General features: G+C 36.8%; 1 protein-coding gene across 1 annotated transcript in view; it reads right to left on the reverse strand.

The window, feature by feature from the left end:
• Nucleotides 1-24,518, reverse strand: part of pdm3 (POU-domain protein pdm3) — a 101,235-nt gene that overhangs the window by 57,260 nt on the left and 19,457 nt on the right. The window contains exon 3 of the mRNA XM_089092818.1: nt 2,563-2,859. Within this exon, the coding sequence (XP_088948944.1) occupies nt 2,563-2,859 (297 nt within the window). The remainder of the gene's footprint in view (nt 1-2,562; nt 2,860-24,518) is intronic.

Below are 24,518 nucleotides of genomic sequence, written 5' to 3' on the forward strand. Positions count from 1 at the left end.
AATAAACATTACACATTTTCAGATTCAGTTTCTTAACACATATGTTTTAGTATAGTTAACTATGCATCGAATGTAATCAAAATAGGCCTAATTGTGCTGAAATTTGATATGCAATTACATTTTAATTAGATAGAAACTACATTCTTAACCATGTGTTCAACGAAACAAGTATTCATGTGGAGATAAAAATATAATTATTGAAGTGATATCTGAAATATCATAACGGGTCCTGTAGTGGGGAGGGGAGGTTAGGAGGACAGTCGAAAACTCTCTTAATGTCTCTAATGATGCTGTACAAAGAAGATCAAATCCAAGGGATGAAATATCATAACGGGTCCTGTAGTGGGGAGGAAAGGTTTGGAGGACAGTCGAAAATTATCTTAATGTCTCTAATGATGCTGTACAAAGAAGATCAAATCCAAGGGATGGTTTTAGGCCGAGGGTAGAGGCAGCCAAGCTGCCGTGCCAACGGTTGGTGGACCATAGCGTGGTAGAAAAAAAAGACTTCAAATTAAAAACAAATTGTCTGACTAATCTGGGATTTATTGCCTGAGATTTTTAACCTCTAAGGTTACCCAAAGGTAAGGTAAGCTTACCAGGACAGTGAGCTGAAATTCGAAAGTGCTTAAATTTGCTTGAAATTCTAGAGACAGGTGCCTATACCCAAATAAGCTTTCCGTAAGAATTTTTAACCTGCTGAACTTCACTCTCCAGGGACTAGTTAAGCTTCAAATTAACAGTTCTGAGAATCTCCTACGTTTCGAAATTTAAAGCTTGGTAGTATCTCAACCAAAAAAAAAAAAAAAAAAAAAAAAAAAAAAAAAAACCAGCGGTATGCGGGGAGGTCTACTTAACTGTAGATGCGTTATTATCAAATTCGAAGTGGATTCTAGTTTAGAAGTCAAACGGGGCTCAGAAGGGTTTTGGCAATTTAAATATCAGCCCTTCCATCCGTTTGCCCCCATATTCTTCCCCATAAGTTTCAAGCGGATAAGAGTGGTACAAATCAACTAAGAACCGTATGTCTCTGTAAATCATCATTCTCATATCCCATTGACCCAAGGTCCTTATCACGTAAGTTTTGAGCAGATTCGACGATAAAAAGCTTAGAAGTTGGGGGACGGAGTAGAGTTCTAGGAAAGGCATGCCGACTTTGTCTCTCCAGTCCCACAACCTGAAAACCCTTGCATGATTCTGATTCATAGAAGATGGCAACCAGCATATCTTTCATCTAAAACTTATAAAGTTATGTTTTTCTTCTTTTTTTTTGTTTCCTTTAAGCGATTTTACTCACAAGTGTCGTCAGTTTTCTTTGTTCATTTGACAGGAGAAGACAACACTGGACGAAGTGAGGAGTTTATGACAAAGAACACAGCCAGCTTCGGAAGAAAAGGTTTAGTAAAGAAGCAATGGCGTAGCTAGGGGACAAGGGGGGATGGATCTTGCCGGGCACAGCATATGAGGGGGCACCAAATTGAGTTTATGTTTTACAATATCCAGATCGAATTACATTGTGGTAATGCTGGTTGAGGGGAGGGGGCCAAAACGGTCATTGTCCCCGGGCTCTGAAAACTTTAGCTACGCCCCTGTATAGAGATAGGTTTTACCTCCTTCGTCGAACACTAATTCTGTTTTGGAGAACGGCCATCATTAGGGACTTTTGCTTCTAATTCAACTTTTGCCGTATCTTAAAGCACTTCGGTCCAATTTGACTTCAAATACGAATACCAAAAAATTGCAGAATTTTTCCAATGCAAATGAAGAAACATAAGAACCGAACGATTAATATCCACTTTCTTAAGGGGGGAGGAGTTAAGAGGATACGGTGATTGATTTCTCCGATTGAAAGGTTGTTTTACCAGGAGGGATCGGAATTTCTGTAAGAATTAATTCTACAATAGATTACCAAGGCTTCGATTAAGAATTTTATTATCCCCACTCGTTTTCTCAAAAACACGGGCGGGGACCTTCCAACTGATAGAGTAGACAAGGCCGTACCCAGAGGGGGGGGGAAGTTAGGGGGGTTTGAACTCCACCCAAAATGTTTGTCTGACTCGTCAAAACGTAACAAAAATGGATATAAACAAGTTATATATGCATTTTTTGTGTGTACCCCCCCCCCCCCCGAAATTTTTTTTCAAGTAAAACCCCCTCCGAAAAAAATCCTCGGTACGGCCATGAGAGTAGACAAATGTTTATTAACAAATGTTGATTCTTAAAGTTGTATTTCAACAATTAGTTTTGTTCTAAGTAAAATCTAAGGATTTTAAATCCTAATAATGATTTTGTCTTATTTTTTCGGAGCCAAACTAGCTCCCGAATAAGAGCCGTAATAGCAGCCAAATTGCTAAGGCTATCTGTAAAAACTTAGCATTACACCTGTTGTTTACAATCTTCCAAAATGACAAAGATTATTTTTTTGGGGGGTGGGGGGTGGTGTGGGGGTGGGGTTGTTTGGGGGATGGGAAAGGCAATGTCAGATAACTGCACCCTATGCTTACCATTAGGGTCCCCCCAGTCAAGATAGTTCAAGGAAAGGGTAAGTAAATAAGGTGGATTTACCTTGATCACCAAACACTACATCTGGTTTGGGAGATCCATCATCATCTAGCTCTTTTATTTCTGATTCCACTTTTGCCGAATCTTGGACCAGTTCCTGAGGTACATTTTGAGGAGGCACGAATTGTGGTTGAGTTGGCTGACTTACAGATTGGTCTTGGTTAGCTGCCTGAAGAGATGGTTGAATAATTTTAATCATTGATTGAGCTGCATTATTTTGAGGTGGCGAGGCGGATTTATGAGGAAAGGCGATCACCTGGTGTTGTTGAGGCAAGGTGAAGATCGGCTGCACAACTAAACCTAAAAAATATATATAATTTAAATGGTACTCTAAGCGTCTTCCTAATGGTATTAATAAGCATAAGTCTTGGGAGGGGGGGGGGGGTATTGTAACGGAAGATTTTTCAAGGTGGTTAAAAAACATGTTTATGCACCTGAATTTTAAAATGATCTTGGGGGTTCTTTAAACCAGTCGTAGAGGTCAGGCCCTCAATCCGTGACTATCCACTAAAATCTTGAGAATTGTACGATTCTTCCCCGAATATTCTAAATTTGCCAAATAATTTACCAGTTTTTCGACTTTTATTTTGTTCATGTCCATCAAGAAATGCCCTCATCCCAAAAAGACACCATACATACCTGCCTTGGGCGTAAAATCATAACTTTAGGCAAGTAGATTAGAAATTGCTCTTGGGAGAGGGCGGAGAGGATATGATGTTCTGCGGAAATGTCTTTTTCAAGAAATATTTCAAGTGGTTTCCTTCGGAGGGAGATTCTTTTGCTTAGAAATATACCTATATCACCTCGATATGGTAATGAAAAGTTCTATCTATTCCCAAGGGTAAATCTAGGATATTGAGACAGAGTCGAGGGGGGGGGGTACAAGTATGAAGCATTTTATAAGCAGAAACTCCAAGCGCTTATCTATATTTTTAATTTTGTTGTGGCGAGGACCAGTTGCCTCCCAGGGTCTCTGTATATCAAATATCGAAGCAGAATCCAAACAGTGCCATACAGTGCCATATTTAAATCCAAACGTTTGAATTTATGCACTGAATGAGCACATTAATTTTCGAAGCGTGTAAAAAAACGTGTGACGTCAGCGTGTAAAAAAAAAATATTTCAGAGGCAACGCTACAGCGTTGCCTATAGTAAAGGCCATAAGGCTTCAATGTTTTCTTTTTATTTTTTACTATTTTTTTCTCAGAGGCACTTAATAATGTACAAGGGATGGTCGTATAATCTGCTCCCTTCCCTAACTGTAACGTCCAAAGCCTAATGCGTCATTGGCGCTTTACTAAAAACAATATGCGTTAACAGTCTTGGAAATTACTAATACAATTGGACTGAATGTTTGATATGTAATTATATTAATTTCTGAAAGCTTATCAGTTCAAGATTTAATTTCACTGTAATTTTTATTTTTATCAATGTTGTAATAAATACAAAAGAAAATCATATGCAATATAATTCGTTTTCAGTAAATTGCCAATGACGCAGTGGGCTTTAGACTTTTACAGTTAGGGAAGAGGGTTGTTGGTAGTACTCTGTGGTTATCTGTAGAATTCTTGTTGGTAGTTTTTGTTTTGTTTTAAGCTTGATTTACACATTGAATGTAAGTTTTACTTGTTTTAAAATTTATTTATTCATTTATATTAGTACCTGTTGTATGTTTGTTTGCTATGATAGTTTATGTAATTTGTACGTTTCATGGGTGTAAGAAAGGGAGTGTTTGTTTGACCCACCCCCCAAATTTTTGTCTGACTCGTAAAAACCTAACAAAAAATGGATATAAACAAATTTTGTATGCGTTTTGGTAGTTTTTTCTGTGTAAAACCTCCCACGAAAATTTTTTTTGCGTAAAACCCCCTCCGAAAAAAATCCTGGGTACGGCCTTGGTGTCAAATCACATTTATGGTGTTTGTTTTCTTGAAATTGGAAATAGGATAGTGGGTTTATTATATTATATTATTGCAAGAATATAATAAGAGTATCAGGTAGTAATCCAAGAAGATTAATGCTAAAGCTAATTGATGATTTTTGGTGATTATTGATAATTAAAGATTTCAAAAGGCACGATAGAGCTTGCTGGAGATGTGAGGTTTGTCAACTGCCGATATAACTTCAGCCCCCCCCCTCTCCCGTCACAGAATCCGCTGCCCAACCTAGACAAGATGCTGCCTACGCCCATGGTTCGTTTTGAGTTTGAATTGTTATAGGAATTTCTGCTGATCTCAAGTTTAATATTTCAGTACTTGGGCACTATATTGACCTTTACAAGGAAACTAGTCACGATAAAATCGTTTTTGACGGGTTAACCGCTATAGAGTAATATAATGATAGCGTGGTTTTTATTGCGTATACGATATTTAAACTGTTATTTTTGGGGGTTTAGGGGGTAAAAAGGTGCCTAGGTTAGGTTACGTATTTAATATATGCTATGCTTTACCCCCCCCCCCCTAATGTGCCAATATATAGCCCAAGTATTTTTCTAAACTATTATATATTCATCCTATTTTATTTCATTTGCATTAACCAAACTTGACTTTTTAGAAAGGCCCATATAATGCACAAGTACCAATATTTCTTTAAAAAACAACTTTTTCAGAATTTTTTAATAAGGGTACACCTAAATGACCCCTCTCACACTTAACGAATCATATTAAAAGTAAAAAGTTTGAGCAAAGAGCAGGAGGGCAATTAGGGGTAGTGGTAGCCCATAATATTTTGGACAAACTCAGTTCATTTTAAGTTTTAGTTTAATTCAAGTCAAATTTAGACGCTTAGATCTACATACTGATAAGAAGGAAAACTATTTGAAGATGCTTTATAATTAATGCATTCTCTTCAGTGGGTTTGCCATCACCATTAAACTGAAAGCTACCCGAAGCTAGACTATTTTAGTTTTTTTTCATCCTCCGTGTTCTTTTGTTCTCAGAGGATGCCGAACGAACGGATAATTGGTTTTTGGATGGGCGATTTGAAGGAAGGGAACTACTTTTGTGATGATAAGCAAGCAAGCGGACAAGCGCAAAACAGACAAAGTCGGTGTTTGATGACGGCATTTAATATATATTTCATGACTGATGATTCAAATGACTATTATTATCTTTGTCTTTTTGATTACTCCTTATGTAATATACAGGGGCTACCCTATCATCACTTTGGATCGCTAGTCCTGAATTTGACATAAGGCAAAAATAAAAGGAACCTATGTAGTATAGCCACCACACTCAAGAGGTAAACTTGGGTTAATCCTAATGAAATATACCTTAATGTAAAATATAACACTTTAGTAACAAAATTATGGAAATTACAACAGAGAATTATGGAAATCAGGCCACCTACAACGCATTATATTAAATGGTATTTAAATTGTTTCTAGCCTAATCAAAATACTAACTCAATATATAAACATTTAATCAAAATATACCTATATTGTAGTTTATCTCTCGCAGTCTAAGCTGATTATCACCGAGTACATATTGAAATACAGAAAGAAACCTGTTCTACTCAGACGCAAAAACCGTGAGTGTGGTGGCTATATTACATAAGTACCAAAAAAATTATTTTTAGACTTGTGTGATACACACTAGGTACAGGAAGGGAACATCCTTCCAAATTTTGGTCTAACGAATCCCTGGGCCAGAAAAAATTTGACAAATTTGTGTCTACAATTTCTGGATTTCGAACCCTCTCCCTCAAAGCAAAAATACTGATACATCTTCTAAATTTTAGCTGGACGTACTCATACGGCAATATTTCAAGTTTAAGGGTGACGACAGCAGGTGAAATACCGTCATTTCTTGTAATTTTGTTTGTACCGCCATTTTTTTTAATATTTATCTTCCAGCAACTAAGAGAATATTTTTTGGGATAAATTCTCGATGACAATCATATATCGAACAAACACTACCAACGAAACCGCGTCTCCCAAAATTGACAGATTGATTTCTACCAATTTAATTTTTTTAAGTTTTCCAATCAGCCCCCCCCCCCCCCACCAAGAAAACATTGTTGTATATTTTCAAATGTTTTAACTGTATGAACTCAAATGCCAAATTTCTTTATGCAGGTTTCACGGCGCAATCAGCTGGTAATACACCGCTAGTCCTGACAATTATCTGTTTTTGATTTTAACCATTTCTTATACGTTATCTTGCAGCAACTAAGAGAAGGTTCTTCTGGGATACCTTCTGCTGAGAATTTATTCCAAATGATGACAGCGCGCCCAACAAAAGGCCCATTCTTTTGCACTAAGATCTTACATCTAAGATCTCACATCTTTCTGAAAAGATTTCCGTTCTTTCAACTCATCTTTTTTCTAAGGTCTTACAGCTGACTGATGTTTAGCAAAAAGTGTGAAAGACGCCATCTTTCTGCCATATAGAACAATGATGAGAGAACTTTGATGATATGCTCATCATTGTTCTTAGACCGCTGATCAGAGCAGAATAATGAAAGACGTTTGCAAAAGAACACCATAAGATTTAAGATCTTAGTGCTAAGATTTAACTTTTAAGCGTTCTTTTTCAAAGGATGTAAAATCTTAGCACAAACATGAGTAAAGGAACAGCCCTAAAGCTTTCTGAGGTTCTCCTGGATGGAAACTACCTACTGTTGGTAGCAGGGTTACCACCTGAGGAAAAATATTCACCAGATTTTAGTGATTTTTTCGTTGATTTAGTGATTTTCTTCAATAGTCTAGTGATGTATGTGCTAATTTAGTGATTTTTTTTTGTTTAGGTAATTGAAAGAATCACTAGAAATAGTGATAAATCACTAGGGGTAACAGTAGTATGTACATATGGAATTTGCTCACAGGTATAGCAATTCCCATGTTATTTGCTCACAGGTATAGGACCATGCTATTTGCGTACGGCCATAGGACCATGCTATTTGCTCGGGTATATAGCAATTTCTACATTATTCTATAGAAGCTCTACACCTTTTCAAAGAGATTCAGAGCGCCCTCATATGGCCTTATACTTTGCTCGGAGGTATAGCAATTTCTACGTTATTCTATAGAAGCTCTACACCTTTTCAAAGAGATTCAGAGCTCCCTCACATGGCCTTATACTTTGGGTAGACTATGTTCCATCTTTTGCTACTTGGGAATTGCATAATATGTTATGAAGGACAAGCTTTTCTGACATAATTTACATAGACTAGATTTCTACTTCATGATCTATATTGTATACATGTCTTTTAGAGCAAATCCATGTCAGAAAACCGGTGCGTCTTGTTTAGATGCCAATATATTCAATTATTTTTTTTTGTATATATTCAAGTTCCAGATTATAATTTTCTACAGTTTGAATAGTTCATTAAATCTATCAGTATCAATATTTTCGCGATCAATTACATATATATGGAATATTATAAGTGAATTCTGGTGAGTATAATTTCCTCATTATTATAATAAAAAGAAATCTATTTTTTTGTCTCTTTATTAAGTTAAGGAAGAATTTCTTTCCTTAATTACGCTTTTTTTTCACCTTGCTGTTACCTCTTTTAAAAAGCTTCCTTCTTTTGAATGTTAATTAAACACTCCACGTGTTTCAATTTTCGGAAATATTCAAAAAAGAGAGGCAGGTTCACTTTGATTTTGGCTCATTGTATATGAAAAATATAAATATAATTTGCATATTAATTTTGGCAGACATGAAAGGTTGCCCCCCTCTTAAATATCATGCTCTTTACACTTAAGTTCGAATTTTGTTTGAATCACAAAGGTCGGGTTAATTAGAATAGATATCTCTTTTGAAAATGCTAAAAAAAAAAATAAGCGTATAGGGTGAGATATAGGCTAGAGGGCGAACCCTTTATATACCTAATAATTTTTTAGTTTATGCTATGTCCAGGAGTCTTTTTCTTCCTTTTTCTGTGATTTTACTTATTTCGTAATTTAGGTATATAAGTTTTAAAATCTTTCCATATAAGTGTCAACTTTTCGTGTTTGATACCATGGAATTGAAAGCCTAATGCCATCCATTAATATTCGTAATTATTAAGAATTGAGCAAGCTAATCAAATATATACTTGTCAACTTTTCTTTTTTCATACCATTGAATCGAAAGCCTATTTCCATCCATTAATATTAGGAATTAGTAATAATTGAGCTAGGTCATTAAATAGCATAATTTTTTCAACTTTTGGGGGTCTGATATTAAAGGGGCAGTACCCTCCCGTAAGATAAATAGTTTGAAAACTGAAACCGATTTTTATTTTAGAAGGCTATTGATCAGCCATCGCAACAAAACGTGCAAAATTGAATGAAGCCCACGACAACGCTGAGACAGGAGTAATCAAGCCAAGTGTCAGCTCTGCAAAAACCACGTTGCAACCGGGCAGGAAATTCCAGAGGGAATGAATGCTTTCATATAATGCTTCAGCCTCATATGGTCAAGATGGGGGGGGGGGCGCTCTTCTTCATGCTTTACCAGGGACTTCAGTTGTGCAAGTGCAGTCAGAATTTGTAAAGGTATATAATTTTTTTCTTTCCGCATTTTCAAAAATAAGGCAAATTTTATCAAGCGCGTAACTTTCGATGATTAAAATTAAACTTAAGTTTGTTTCTAAACTATTCTATAATAATACTATTTCATTTTCTTTCATTACCATTAACCAAATTAATAGTATATAAAAGAGTGGTTATAAAACAGAAGTAGCAAATAGCTTATCATACTTTTCTATAAAACCTTACCTGTAATTTCTCTTTTAAGCAAGATGTTTTCTAATGCAAAAATCCGATATTTCATTAAACAAACTCTATATATAAACAAAAAAAAACTACTATTTCACTGTTGACAATTGAACAACCGTTCTTAAACTGGGATATGTTTTTGCACTTAGCTTTGTGCGTATCTAATTCTTATCAAAATAATCTATCAGGAAGGTTGAATATTAATCCGACAGGTATAATTTGAACGTTAATCGCTCGTTATAAAGTGGGTTTCAAATAACTGGATGTGTATCTTAGATAAGATATTAACACAGGAAGAAAGTTCTTAATAATTCCAAATGTGACAACGCAGTGTTATCAAAAACATTATTTTGGCAAAACTGATTTGGACATTTCAGCAAAACAGTTAGAGACATTTTAAAAGATGATTTTAGAATATATTTTCGAAAAGGATTTGAGGCTGAAACTCTAGGGTCGTTATAATACACAAGTTCTATTTGAACAGCGTTGTGAAGTCCTCTACCCCAACTCGAAAGGGCTCCGATCCTCCTATTCCAACCCCGAAGGAAGCTCCCGGGTGTGTGAGTGTGTGTGTGTGTGTGTGTGTGTGCGTGTGTGTGTGTGCATGCGTGTGCGCGTGTGTATGTGTGTTATTAAAAAAATTTGTAATTTATTATTCATTGTTTTGTAAATAATGCTATAAGAAAAAATTTGTAATTTATTATGCATTTGTTTGATAAATTCGAATCAAATTAATAAAAAAAAATTATTTGATAAAAAAAAAGAAAAAAAAAGAAAAGTGTGTTATAATTGTGATAAAACTTTCGTCAAAGAAAAAAAACTTAATCCATTCATTTTCTATTTTAAGGGAGAAGCTGTGAAAACTTCTGCCTTCCCTGGCCCGGGATTTCAAAGTATCATGGGTAATTGTCCCCTCTCGCCGAATGATGATGTTAGTGAAGGTATGTTATTTGATATCCCCCTGGATTTTCAATTTACAGCTGAAGAAATGGACAGTCTTATGCAAATTGTTGGACCTAATTTTCCCGGGGACACTTTTGATGACAACTTTATTACTAATGAACTGGATTCTATGCAAATAGGAGCAGAACAAGAAAATAGTGTCACGTTCTCAGAGCTGTATGCATTTTATGATTTAGAATCGTCTCTAAGTCACATACAAATAGTTAGCGTAGATTTTGAGCTTCTCGAGTAAACCGCTGTTGACGGGGGTATTTTTTTAACTGACCCCGTAAATGTTCTCCATAGCTAAATCGACAGAATTTAAGTACAAATTAATATTCAGATTCAGAAATGGGGGGGGGGGGGGTCAAGGGGGAGTTAAAGCATCAGTGAATCAAAAAGTTTATTTACAAAAGGGGACATCTGGGGATATTTTTTATTTTAATGTTTCAAATGGCAACCAGACTTTTTACCATGGTCTAAACGAATTTGAGGATAAATTTTTTAATTGGGTGAATAAACTAATTTCAATTTTGGACACATTTAATGAGAGGGGAAGTGGGTCCACCATTTTATACATTGAACACATGGATCTGAATCTCAGTAGATTAAAAAAAAACTTTATTTTAAGGGGGGCAGGGGCTGCTCGACGAATAAAATGCCACCCAGATTTTTCGGCTACGGGAGGGGTTCAAAGTTTCAATTTTGAAACGGGGTTGCAATGCTTTAAATATGCATTTTTAGCAGCAGTCCATAAAACATTAAACAAAGAATCGTCAATGAAAAATCTTGACAGCCTTGCACGTAACGGTGGAAAACATTTCCCTAACGTAAATTTTGACTGTTTAGAGGGGAAGTATCTGGTATCCTTGAAAGAAATAACCATATTTGACAAAGCAAATGAAAATCTTGGGTTGGGGGTGGTTGTTCTCCAGTATGACACGGAATTTGTAGATGGGGGGAAAAAAACAAATAAAAAAGGGGTTTTGTATTCAGTGAGGACACCGATGGTGGAAAATGTAAAAAATTGGGTTTGGGTTATTTACGAGCCTCCCAAAGATGTAAATTCCTATGGTCATTTTTTCCCCGTTACAGCAATAAGTCGACTCCTATCCCGAGGCACGAAGAAAGGAGAATGTCTCTATTGCCCCATGTGCCTTTCCTCATTTAGATCTGAGCGAACATTCTCAGATCACATGGGGCATTGCAAAATTCATGGCAATCAAAGAATAGAAATGCCGGCAGAAGGCAAAGATACTTTACAATTTAAAAATTTCCAAAATTCCCAGCTTAAAGTTGATAAAGTGGCTTTGGACTGTGAATCAAGACTGTTTGAGATATCAGACCCATCAAGGCCAAATATAGTCAAAGAACACAAACTAGTTGCGTGTTCCTATGCGAATGGTCGTCGTGATTCCAACAATAAAATGCAGTTGTAAGAGTTTTTTTTTGCTCTGGATGAGGAGGTTAGTTTGGAAAAGCTATTGGTACCTTTAACAAAAACAGGATATGCTATAATTTCAAGATTACGTCACACCAACTACCCAATGAACTTATCAGATAAAGAGGTGCTGGCATTAGAAAAGGGGACAATTTGCTGGGTTTGTAGGGGTACTCTTGCCCCAAAAGACGCGGTCCAGGATCACGACCACCTTATTGATCCCAATTCAACGGGAAAAAGTAACTTTCGGCGGTGGGCTCACAATTCATGTAATTTAAAAATTAAACAGCAACTTTTTCTTCCGAGTTGTATACATAATACTAACTGCGATCTAAAGTATGTGCTACCAGCAGCGGCACATCTTCAAAGAAATGTAACCGTCGTTAATGAATAGTCGATACATAGATTCACCTAAGAAATCATTACTAAGTAATCGGAAAAGGTACTGGTGTCGGAATTTATGTGGAAATTTGTTGAAGCCGACATTTAGTACAGGAATAAAATTCGCTTTTTAGATTCCTAGAGTTTTTTTCCCCACATCATTCAGCGAATTAATTCAGGTACAGAAAAACGATGACGGCTGCAATGCTTTCCCCCTTCTCAAGCAACAATTTCCAAATGATTTATATGATTTGTTGACGGTCAAGGGCATATATCCTTATGAATTTTTATTATTCCATGTCGAGATTTGCCGAGGAAACAATTCCTCCGATTGAATCATATTACGATAGTCTTCATGGTCGTAGTTGCACCCCCGATGAAGACAGTTTATCTAAAAACGTGTGGGCAGAGGGAGGGTGTAAAAATGGGTTTGATTATTGCAAGGTGTATTTGTCGAGTGATGTGTTAACTGTTGGATATTACATGTAAAAATACGAACAAAATCTATGAGTAATTTAATTTTGATTTGGGCTATTATTTTTCATTTTCTCATCTAGTGATGGACCTTATCCTAAAAATTATCGGGGACAAAATTCGGCTAATCACAGACATTGATCAGTATCTGTTCATCGAAGGATCAATGATGGATAGTTTTTTTTTGAACGGGGATCGTATGTTGGAAACTGATCCAACAGGAGAAAAAACGGGGACAAAATTGGATGCAGTTTTCCTTGATATGAATTCTCTCTACCCCTCAGCCATGTCCCATTATGCACTACCTTGCAGTGACAATAAATGGCTCAATGACCTTCAAGCTCCCCATTTCCCCAACATTGACGACGACAGTGTTGAGGAGAATGGGCCGGTTGGATGGTTTTTTGAAATTGATGGGGAGATACCAGTCGAGCTTCACGATTCCGTAAAGGATTTTGTTTTCCCGTGCATCAATAGACCTGTGACTAGGGAATCTTTGAGCCCTCGCAATAGGCGTTTAGTCGAGGTGGAGAGATTGCATTGGACACCTTCAAAACAAAAACTTATTGCTGATCTTTTGCCAAAAAAAAAACAGGATGGTACATAATGTGGCTTTAAAATTGAGTTTCAACAACAGTTTCCACGCCAAAAACGCTCATCGGGCACTCCAGTTAATTCAAAAAACCTATTTAAAAATGTTTGTTGACAGTTTTGTCAACAAACGTTCTGCAGCGCAGACGAAAGCCGAAAAAGAAATTTATAAACTCATTTTGAATTCGGCTTTCGGCAAAATGTGTGAGAGTGTTCGCCAATAGGAATCGTTGTGACGTTGTGACCGATCCCAAACAATGTTCTCGAATTATTGCAGATCCAAATTACACTTCCTTTCCAATCAATGGCCCGGACATGGTACTATTGAATAGAAAAAAAACACACATTGTCTTGAATAAAAATATTGCTGCAGGCAGTGCCATCCTGGAGATCTCTAAAAAGCTCATGTTGGAATTCTACTACAATGTGGCTAGGGTACAGTGGCCGGAAAAGGGGCAAGTAGAGGTCTGTTACGGGGACACGGATTCTCTACTGTTAAAAGTAAAAACCCCAAATCTAATTGATGGTTTGGCGCACGGTGAAATTATCAGCTCACGGATGGACTACACCAATTGGAGTGGTTTTTACCCAGAGCTAGTGAAACATCGGGCACCAAATCAGCTTTTATTTTTTAAATCAGAAATGGTAAGTGACATGATTTCTAGTGGTATGTTTGTGAGTCCGAAGGTGTACTTTATGCAGACCAAGACGAAGAAATCAAGAACCTGTGCAAATGAGTGCCCACGCGCTGTGTGGCTAAGAATTTTGACATGGATATTTTTAGGAATCGTATGGTACAAATTACTGTTCCACGAACCAAATTGCTGGCAATTCGTTCTCAAAACCACAGGAGCTTTACTGTAAATATAGAAAAAATTTCCATGAGTTTCATTTCTGACAAGGTCTATGTTTGTCTTAAGACGGTGTGACCACCCTCCCCCTCGGTCTCTATTTAACTTCAGACCGGGCCGAGTGTGTTGTCCATAGGGAAAGTCTCGGTTTAAATAAAGTCCCTTAAATTATTTCCTAAAACCTTTGGGGGGGGGGGGCCTCGCAGCCTTTGGGGGGGGGGGGCTCGCGGCCCGGGGGGGGATGCCGGCCGCCAGCGGGGGGCGCACCGCCACTATCAAAGTTATCTTTTTTTTTTACTTAGAGCAGATTTTTTTGTAAATGTTTCATTCAAAAAAAAAGTTATATTTTTTCAAGTGCTTTAATCTAATGTTGGATTTTTTTTCTATAAACAAAAAAAAAGTTTATTTATTTAAGTGTTTTTTCTCTGTGTGCCTATATAAATGTTTTATTTTTTATTATAGCTAAATTTAAAAAGAAGTGTTTTTTTTTATTTTTAATTTGCTTTTTTTTCAATGTATTGTTACTTTTTTATTCATATAATACAATGAAATATTATTATTTGTTAGTCTTCTTCTTCTTCTTATTATGTTTGAAAGGAGTAGTAGGGAAATTACTTATTCATTCTAAAATTGTGGTCTACAGTTAGTTGTTTAGGTGAACTGTTGAATGGACCATCTATCAACTTAAAACACCATTCAGATCGTTTCTGTGTGGGCCCTCAATGTCGGGCAAAACAACACTCTTAACCAAAATAATTAAAAATTGCGATAAAATGTTTGTGGAAAAACTGAAAAAAATCTACTATTGTTACAGTGTGTGGCAAGAGTAATGCGATAAAATAAAAGCAACTGTTGCCACCATGGGTTTGGTGCAGATACAATTCATACAGGGACTTGATGTTTTCAGCATTATTGAACCAAACTCTTGGCTGATCATTGACGATCTGGCTGAATCTATTGAACAATGGTCCCAGCAAATGCTGCAATTGTTCACTGTTCGCTCTCATCATGAACAGATTTCCGTTTCTCTGGTACTACACGACTACGGTCATCAAAGACATGGCATGTAAGCAATTGAATTGAATTGCCCCTACAGTATACACTGCAAAGCAGCCTGTGATTTCCTTTTAGTCATAACACTCATAGAACAGTCCCCCTCGGATGCTCTTAAATTTCAGCATACGGCACAAGAACAGGCAAACAATAAACCCCACAGCTGCATCCAGATGATGATTAACACAAAAACGCACGACGATCTACTTGTAGTCACAGATATTTTCGACAATGAAATTACAGTATATCTCCCCGTGAACACTAAAAAGACCTATTAGTCGCTATCATGACACTGAAGAGACTACATGAAAAAACACATTTGTTTTCAGTTCTAAGCGCTTCAAAACCTTCGCTTAGGAAAGCAATACTCAAACATGGTATTGACAATGATTTCATTAATCTAATATCTGAACTTTGTTTAAATTTGACCGAGGGTAATGTTCAACTGCCATAAGAAGTTAAGCAACAGGCAAAGCAACATCGTTCCATCGTATGTACATCGGCCTCTCAAAAGAAAGGAAATAATTTTAAAACGAAATGACTTCTTCAGGCAGGCGGTAGCTTTTTCACCCTTTTACCGCCAATTATGGCTGGACTTGTAAACAATTTTTTCTGCATTTCGAGATCGTATAAATTCACTCAAATACAACTTGCTCTATCGCCCATAAAAAACTTTGAGAACAATCTCAGTAACTTCTTTGACAATGAAAATATTGAGGATGATAAAACACTGCTCTTACTTCAAGATTCACTTCGCCGATTGGACAAACTCAAGTCCTATCGATCGAAGTCCACTGGTATTGATCACAAAAAATAATCATCTTCTCAAGATTCTGCTGCTGCTGCCGGAACACACTTAAAGAAGGAGGAATTTGATTCAATTTTATTTAAAATTGTAATTCTAATGCCCCAGACATATCGTTAACAAATTAAACGACTCCTAACCTATCTCTTGGAAAGTGGTCAAGATCATATTCAAGTTGAGAGCAATGCGAAAGGGATTATAATTCAGGGCAAGAGCTATAATCTACATGATTTAATCTATGACATGGTTACAAATCGTAAAGGACTATTATCATTTGACGCTCATCTATACAACTTTCTAAATACATTAAATTTCCCCAGAAGTCTTATTAGCAATAGACAAATTCTAAAAAATTAAATGAACATGCATCATCATCATCATCAACATTGAAATCGTTAAAATATGAACATGAAGAAGAAGAAGATTTTAAATCAATTTTGGAATATACTAGCACACCACTGATAGCTAGACAAAAGCGAAAACGTATCAAGTCAACGTCACCATCACCACCACCAACAACCGCCAGTATAAAAAAGGGTAGCGGACGTTACACAACGTGTTTACATTCAAAATGGTTGAAGTTCTGAAAGGTGTTTATGAAGATTTTGGTGGGGTGGGGATTTTAAGTTCCCCCACAACTCTTTACAAGGTCAAAGGTTTTCAAAATAAAAATTTACAAGACAACCTACAAAATTAATGGAGTAACACTATTCACAGAAATTAGATACTTCTCGCTAATCAATATCTAAAAACTAAAGCCTTTTACCAATTGCATATAATGCAAGCAGATCTCCTGACTCTAGACGAGCTTCAAAGACGTCACAATACACCGTACAAGTACATTCTACTTGCAATCAGTGTTTTTAGTCGCTATGCATATGCTATTCCATTGCGATCAAAGAGAGTTGTTGAAGTTGCCCGGGCCATTGAAAGAATTCTCGAACAGGGTTCATATAAAAAAATTCAAACGGATCGCGGTAGTGAATTTGTTAATCACCATGTTGCAAAAGTACTAGATAAATATATTACACTCCTCTATTATAGTCACAGTCCTATAAAAGCTGCATTAGCCGAACGATTGATAAGAACTGTTCGGCTTTTACCTTCAAGATATTTTACACTGAAAAACACATCGACTTTTATTCATTATATAGATAAAATCATGTTGATTTATAAACAATAACCTCATCAATCATTGTCCAACTCTACGCCAACTGAAGTTTATCAATCTGATGATGATACAATTGACACCTTTCTTAAACAGTATTCCAATGAAACGATTATCGAAGAAAAATAAATTCAATGTTGGTGGTACTTTTCGAATTAATAGGACAACTAATGTTTTTGAAAAGGGGAATTACTTGTGGTCCACTGAACTTTTTAAAGTGGCAAAAATCCAAGACACTAAGCCCAAACCTTATCGCCTGCGTGATACCAAAGATGAAGAGATTCTTGGCGGCTTTTATGACTATGAACTGCAAAAAGTTAAAAATGCTAGTGAAATCTATCAAATTGAAAAGATATTAAAGACACGTACTCGCAGGGGTAAGAAACAGTTACTTGTTTGGTGGCTAGGATACAACTCTGATTTTGATTCTTGGATTGGTGTTGAAGATATTGACAATGCCCAATAATTTCTATGTAACTTTCATGTCCAACGTTTCCGATCCTCTCTACAATGACTTGAATACGACAAGTGATTTTTGGACAAAACTCTCCCCCGCCATCAAATTTGACGGTGCGTATGAAGTGGCTCTTGTCGACAGTATTCTCAAAAATACCTATGAGATCCTGAGAAAGGATCGTGTGTATGATATAAAAGTTATACCATTCGATTGGACTATGACTGGGTTGAACTATGTCGACTATGAATGGGTTGAAGCACTTAAACCTAGTGACTATCCACGTACCAAATTGAAATATATTGAATACGATAATATGGCAGATTTGTGTGGTACAATCAATAGAAAAATCTCATATCGTAGGAATGGTACATTCCAATTTAATTATTGATTGGAACATGATAGGATTTACAGTAGCTCTCTTGTTGACACTGAAACCATTATTCTCAATGACAATATAAGATATATTCTTGGATTTAAACAGAATATGATCAATGGCAAAAATGCTGGCCCCGTTTATGGGATGGATCGAGTTATTTTTGTTGATTATCAACCTTGTTTCACCTTGGACTCTTGCATATTTATCAATGCATCCTTTGTGGAAACATCGAGAGTCGGTAATTCAAACGTCCCCCTCCTACGTGTTTTTGAACGAAAAACAACTCATGAACTAGTTCATCACTATAATATAAAGCATCTTCAGTATGTTCCTGTAAACACTTCGTATTTGGAACTCTGCCAGTTAACACTAAGAAGTGAATTGGGTGATCCTCTAGCAATAAGAAACGGGCTTAACAGTTATTACTTGTCATTTTCAACCAATTGTCAACCACGGCACAATCATCTAAAATGAACAATAGAAGAATTCCATTTGTCTGTCCCGATATTGATTGTTATGTTGGTGCTTTGAGTCCACGTCAAATAGGCAATGGATTGGACTACTACAAGGGTCGTACTACAATGTCTGGCTATGGTCTTGGTAGCTGGTTTGCTAGGCTATTTCGTTCTGCACTACCCCTTGCCAGATAATATCTTGTACCTGCTGCATCAAATTTTGCTGCCTCCACACTACAGGACTGGGGGTCGGGCAAGAATTTCAAGGAGAGTGTTAAGGAAAATTTTAGATCTTCAGCAAGAGCCGTTGGTGAGCAACTAAAATCTCGACAAAATGGGGAGGGATTGAAAAGGATGCGTTCGCGTCATTCACTCATCAGTCTCCACCCAGGCAGGAAGCAAAGAACATCAACAAGGACTTTGAGGAAATAAAACAACGAAGGCCAATAAGCAGAAGAAGAAAAAGAAAAAGATTGTTAGATCAAAGAAGGATTTCTTCTCTTAAGACGACTTATCTCCCCCACAAGGAATCATATCCATCAAGGAGTCAGTTCCTCATTGAATCTATTCAATGCTGAAAATGTTGATGTCAGTGTCAAGTATGGCTACTATGAACAAGTCCATCCCCGACAACCCCTCTCGGAGAACCCACACATTCAAATATTTTCTAATGAAGAATATTTTATTGATTTGTCATCAACATTTATTGATTTAAATGTTGTGGTGAAGAAAAAGTCAGATAATACAACTCCAAATGCCGGCGATGGTCTCTCCTATGAAGACAGTATTCTACACAACCTATTCAAGCAAATTAATGTGTTTATTAATGGAATATTGGTGGGCACTAGCAATAATTTATCAAAATATGCAAGCTACATACAATTTATGATGATGACGCCAAAGGCGTACAAGGAGTTGAGAGGACAATCATTGGGCTATGAATATCGATCAGGTGTTGATACTGACGGTGAGCTGACTACTGCAGTGACCAGGGAATGCTATGGGGAAATAGAACTAATTCTTGAACGATTCGAGGTTTCCTAAGTCTTACCCCCCAGTATCCAGATTTATATAAGTCTAGTGCTTGCACTTTCTAATTTCATTTCGAGGGAAACACTCCCAGATTCACCTACGGTGCATGCTCGTCTTACATCGGCACTTCTCCACGTCCGAAACAAGTTATGAGCTCTGTTGCATTGGCAGTGGAAAAGCTAAGAGCCAATGGTAAAAACATTAAACTTCTTGTCCCCCATACAATCACCAATCAACGTCATTGCCACCGGTTCTCGTAGCTATAGCGATTCATCATTTATCAATGGAGAAATCCCATCAAAATTGGCTTTGGCCTTTGTGAAGAGTGGCAGTGCCGTTGGATCCTGGACTGAATCCTCCCATGATTTTAATTTTTTCGCTGTATCTAGCCTTGTGTGCAAAGGAAATGGTATTCCACTGTTCACTCTATCATTTGACAAAAAATCCTATAGAACTCTGTACGAGTTGACCATACAATCCCTAGATCATGACTCCCAACTATTTGAAAATGGAATAACCGATTCAATGTTTTCAAAAAATGATGGAGTTATTGTTTTGGACTTGCCTGGGACACAGGATATGAGTATAGTACGAACAGGGAATGTACGTTTAGAGTGTACATTTGCCGATGCTCTGACTGAGAGTATCACGCTAATATCACTGAGTCAATTTGAAACCTATTGGGAAATCACACCCGACGGCAGTGTTCTACTAGACCTAGCACCATGAACACAAACCAAATAATCTATGTATTTAGTATGGATCCATACATGTCCCAGTACAAGTCCTATTGCATACCATCGGACTTCATTGAAAAAATTCCAAGTGTTAACAATACCCTAATCATTGTCAATAGCAGTCCATCGACTTTGAAGACCGGTCATTGGCTATGCATCGTTCTAACAGAGAAAAATATTGAATTTTTTGATCCTCTTGGACTATCGTATAAATTATACGCTCCATACATCAGAAACTTTATTGAAAGCAGTGGGAAAACCATTATTCAAAATCAACGAAGAGTACAGGATTTAACGACTAAGACATGTGGCTTTCATGCACTACTCTTTTTCATGTTCAGATGTCGTGGTTACACCTACAAGCAGTTTCTCAACATCTACGTTGACTTACTTCGATTGAACGACTTTCTAGTGGAGAAAATACTTACAAGTGTATTTAATATTTATTTTATTACCCTAAGATTACACTGTTCAAAAAATGATTGTGACATTGTTCATTAATAAAAAAAAAATTAATGTGAAACATAAAAAGACTTTTCTACTCTTTAGATTTCATACACTAATAGTTATTTGTAGACAACAACTAGTGCAGGTAGATTATCTGAATTCACAGTGTTCTGATCCTGATGTACTGTAATGTCAGGGTCACATTTTCTACAGTAGAGTGTAACTTCACTCTTGTCATATCTTTTTGTATAGTCAATGATACTATTCTCATTCATTCTATAGAATTCAAATGTTACAATTTGCTTATTTGAAGCAATTTCACAAACAGTGTCCTCAAGTGGCGAATCACACTCCGTCACAGCCAAATAAAACTCAGTGGGCTTATAATCATAACACCCATTGTCTTTACAACGATGACGTAGAAACCATATTCTTTTGTCGTTCCAACTGTTAAATCGTTGACCCGGTTTCTCCTCCCAAAACAATCTAAAACCACAACCATACCAATCTCGTAGCAATAAACTAAAATCACGGTTAGAATTCTTTCCAATCATACCGGGATATGTATTCTCCCACTGATTACATTTATCATAGTGACAATTGGAGCATACGTGACCTCTAGGACGAGAGTCACACACCTCTTCAAGACAGGAATTACAACCTTTAATTTGTACAGCATATCCTCTATGCAATTTACACGGGTTGCATAATCTACACTTTTCATCATACTCATCAATCAGAGTGCAACTCTCACATGATGACCAGCTGCCCAGTGTGTACATACATAACGGACATGTTTGGAATATTTTGTTCTGTGTTACCACTCTCACAGCCACAATTAAACTGAGCTAGCAAAATCACGAATTTACTGAGATAGAGAGAGAGAGGAGTAAATCATCCTTAAGCACCATCTTTCTTATTAAAAAAAGTCCTAAATTTCTAAACTAATGTTTAAAAGCATATCCACAATATTATTGTGCTGTTTTGTAATCAATATATCAATAAATTGTGTAAATACATTTGGACAACGATGTAGAAGCTTCATACAATAGTGTAATGATGGAGAATCAGTTTTCATTATATCGACAAGCATTCCCCGAGAAAATATCTTCCTTTGAATAGATAGCTCTAGAAAATTGTCATCTAGAATCAAACGTTTCTCGAATCTATCCATTTTTTAGAGTCCTAACTCTCTCACAACCAACTTCAGACTAACCAGAATTTTTTCTACTCTAAAAAATATATGCTAGTCTACTATAGAAAGAAAAAAATACCATTGATTTAGAAACAATTTTATTGAATATAATTACAATAATAATATTCACTGATGCATTTTGTTCTCATCAATATATTTTGATAGGACATCTAATGCTGACAGAAGTTTATTTATATGGAGAATATTCACTTTTCCAGCAAAACATAGCTGCTCCTCCTGCTTAAATTTGCTTAATGATATCACGTATCTAGCATACATAGTGTCCCATTCAAGACATAATCTACAACCAGCGGTTATTTCCACAGCCACATTGGGTACTCGTATATCATTGCTGCTGTTGTCAGCTCCATCATTAATCTCCAAAAATGTAAATGCACCACTAATTTTGCCTGCACTAACATCTTCGCAAATAAACTATTCTCTTTGAATTCAAATCTATTTCTAATATGAATTGTCAATAAAACTGTTCATTTTGTTCAAACAACAATCATCCATAAAGTTATACTCGTTCTCTTTGAAAAGGTGAAAAACTTCTATTCAATAATGTAGAAATTCCTATATCTCCGAGCAAAGTATAAGGCCATGTGAGGGCGCTCTGAATCTCTTTGAAAAGGTGTAGAGCTTCTATAGAATAATGTAGAAATTGCTATATACCCGAGCAAATAGCATGGTCCTATGGCCGTACGCAAATAGCATGGTCCTATACCTGTGAGCAAATAACATGGGAATTGCTATACCTGTGAGCAAATTCCATATGTACATACTACTGGTAACAACCCTCTTTGGCAATCCTTACGAGCAGCACCATGCACCCTTAGCTTATGAGATCTTCCTACGAGTATAAGCTACTATTCCTAACACTTTGGGGTGTGGCGAAGAATAGTGTATGCACAACCTTTTGTAGTTCAGGGCCAACAGAAAGATGGAGAAAGAAGGGAATAAGGGCAAGAATTTTTAAAATACATAAACTTTAAAGCATAGAAGCTAGGAGGATAATTTGCAAATGGCTAGACTGTAAGGTTTTGACTCCTAGGCAAAGTGACTATAAAACTTTGATAGTCGCTAAGGCTGCTTCAAACTATACAGTCTTGCAATGGGAGACAGCTAATATCGTCTCCCAATACCCTCCCAAACAAAATCCTAGCCATATTCTTATATAAAGGAAACTCGTTTTGTATTTCGACGATCGAAACGTTTATTAGGACGCCTTACCTATGAAAAAAAAAATATTACAATAATCCCTGGCAGGCACATACGAGGGGATTCTTAAGTCTAGACCAGTGATTCTAAACTGATTTTTGGGCCATGCCCCACCAAGGCATTGCTAGAATCCTAATCCCCCTCGTGATGTTTAGATTTTGTTGTACAAAATTTTACGTGTTTTCCTACTCTGAAATTCGCGATTCTGGACATAGTCTCACATAAAAAAAGCTTAAAAGACCATTCACTTGTTATCTTATTTATTTTTTGGATCGTCTTCTAGGCATATTTTATGATAACGAAAACTATTGTCTGTATAAAACACCTTTTATACAATACATGACGTTATTGCAAAACTATGATGTATCTTTGTTGGTCTTGAAATGCCTAAGAATCTGACGTCATCCACATGGATTTTTTTTAAATTAAGGCTCTAAAGCATAGTTAGCCAAAGGGTGCACGATCCACCCATAACCAACCAAAATATTGCCGCGCCCCACCGGTGAGGCCTGCACTTCATGTTAGGCATCACGGCTTTAGACAATCGACAGAAATGATAAAATCCGATGAAGTACTGGCCCAAAGCCACTGTTCTCCTCTCCTCTTACTTACTTGCCAAGTCACTGTTCCTCTTTTTCTATTCTAGTTTTCTCTGCCAAAAAACATTCTGTCCCTACTGCCAAAAAAAAAACATTCTGTCCCTGCTGCCCCCCTATTGGGATACTATTAACCCTATTAGAAATAAGGCTACCTCATCGGGATAACTGACTGCCGCCCCTGACCTAACTTTCAGCCAAAATGCAATCTTCTATCATGATTGAAAAAACAACTGACGTGATGACATCCAAACAGCTTGTGCCTTCTTTCATGTTTTCAAATGATTCCTTTTAGATAGATGTTGATTTACTAGATAATGTTGACTGTCTTGATAGCAGTATTGCTTCGATCTTCCAAAGTCCCCCCAGAAACTGGAAAGGATTCTACTGAGACGAGGCGAATGTGATAACTGACGAGAATCATTCAGCGATATAAAATCTTTAGGAATAAGCACCATGGATGAAAGCATTCAGGTGATTGTTTGACATGATGTATTTGGCTACGACTTATGCCCACAGAAGCTACTTGGCGAACTTGACGATCTTAAGCAGGGGTCTACAATCATTTTGCACACAGAGGGAGAAGGCACAGTTCGTTGAAAGAATTTCAAGTAACTGCGGATTGCAAAATACACTACGGTCTTGTGCCAGGACAGAACTGTTGGTTCTGTTAAAGCTTCATTTTACTACACTTGTTTTTCTGGAGATACTTCAGTAGCATAGTGCCTCGTCCTTGACAGCCTCAACAACAGATTTGCACTTTAGAGCTATACTTTGGCTATAATGACTTCTTTTTGGTCATTGATTGACTTTCAAGTTTCTGCTGATTGCAAAACACACAAAATTTTTGCATCAGAAAAGAGATGTTGGTTCTCTGTCAAGCAGCATATTGAGGAGCACTTGAAGAGTAGACTCTTCTAAAGCTTCATTTTACTGCACATGTTTTTAAAGATCCTTCGGCAACAAAGTGACTCCTCCTTGGCAGTCTCAACAACAGGTAAACAAGGATGGTATTTGGAATTTAGAGCTTT

This window comes from Artemia sp. Qi Xiang Cuo, chromosome 8 (assembly GCF_049724085.1).
Source record: "Artemia sp. Qi Xiang Cuo chromosome 8, ASM4972408v1, whole genome shotgun sequence".
Classification (NCBI taxonomy): domain Eukaryota; kingdom Metazoa; phylum Arthropoda; class Branchiopoda; order Anostraca; family Artemiidae; genus Artemia; species Artemia sp. Qi Xiang Cuo.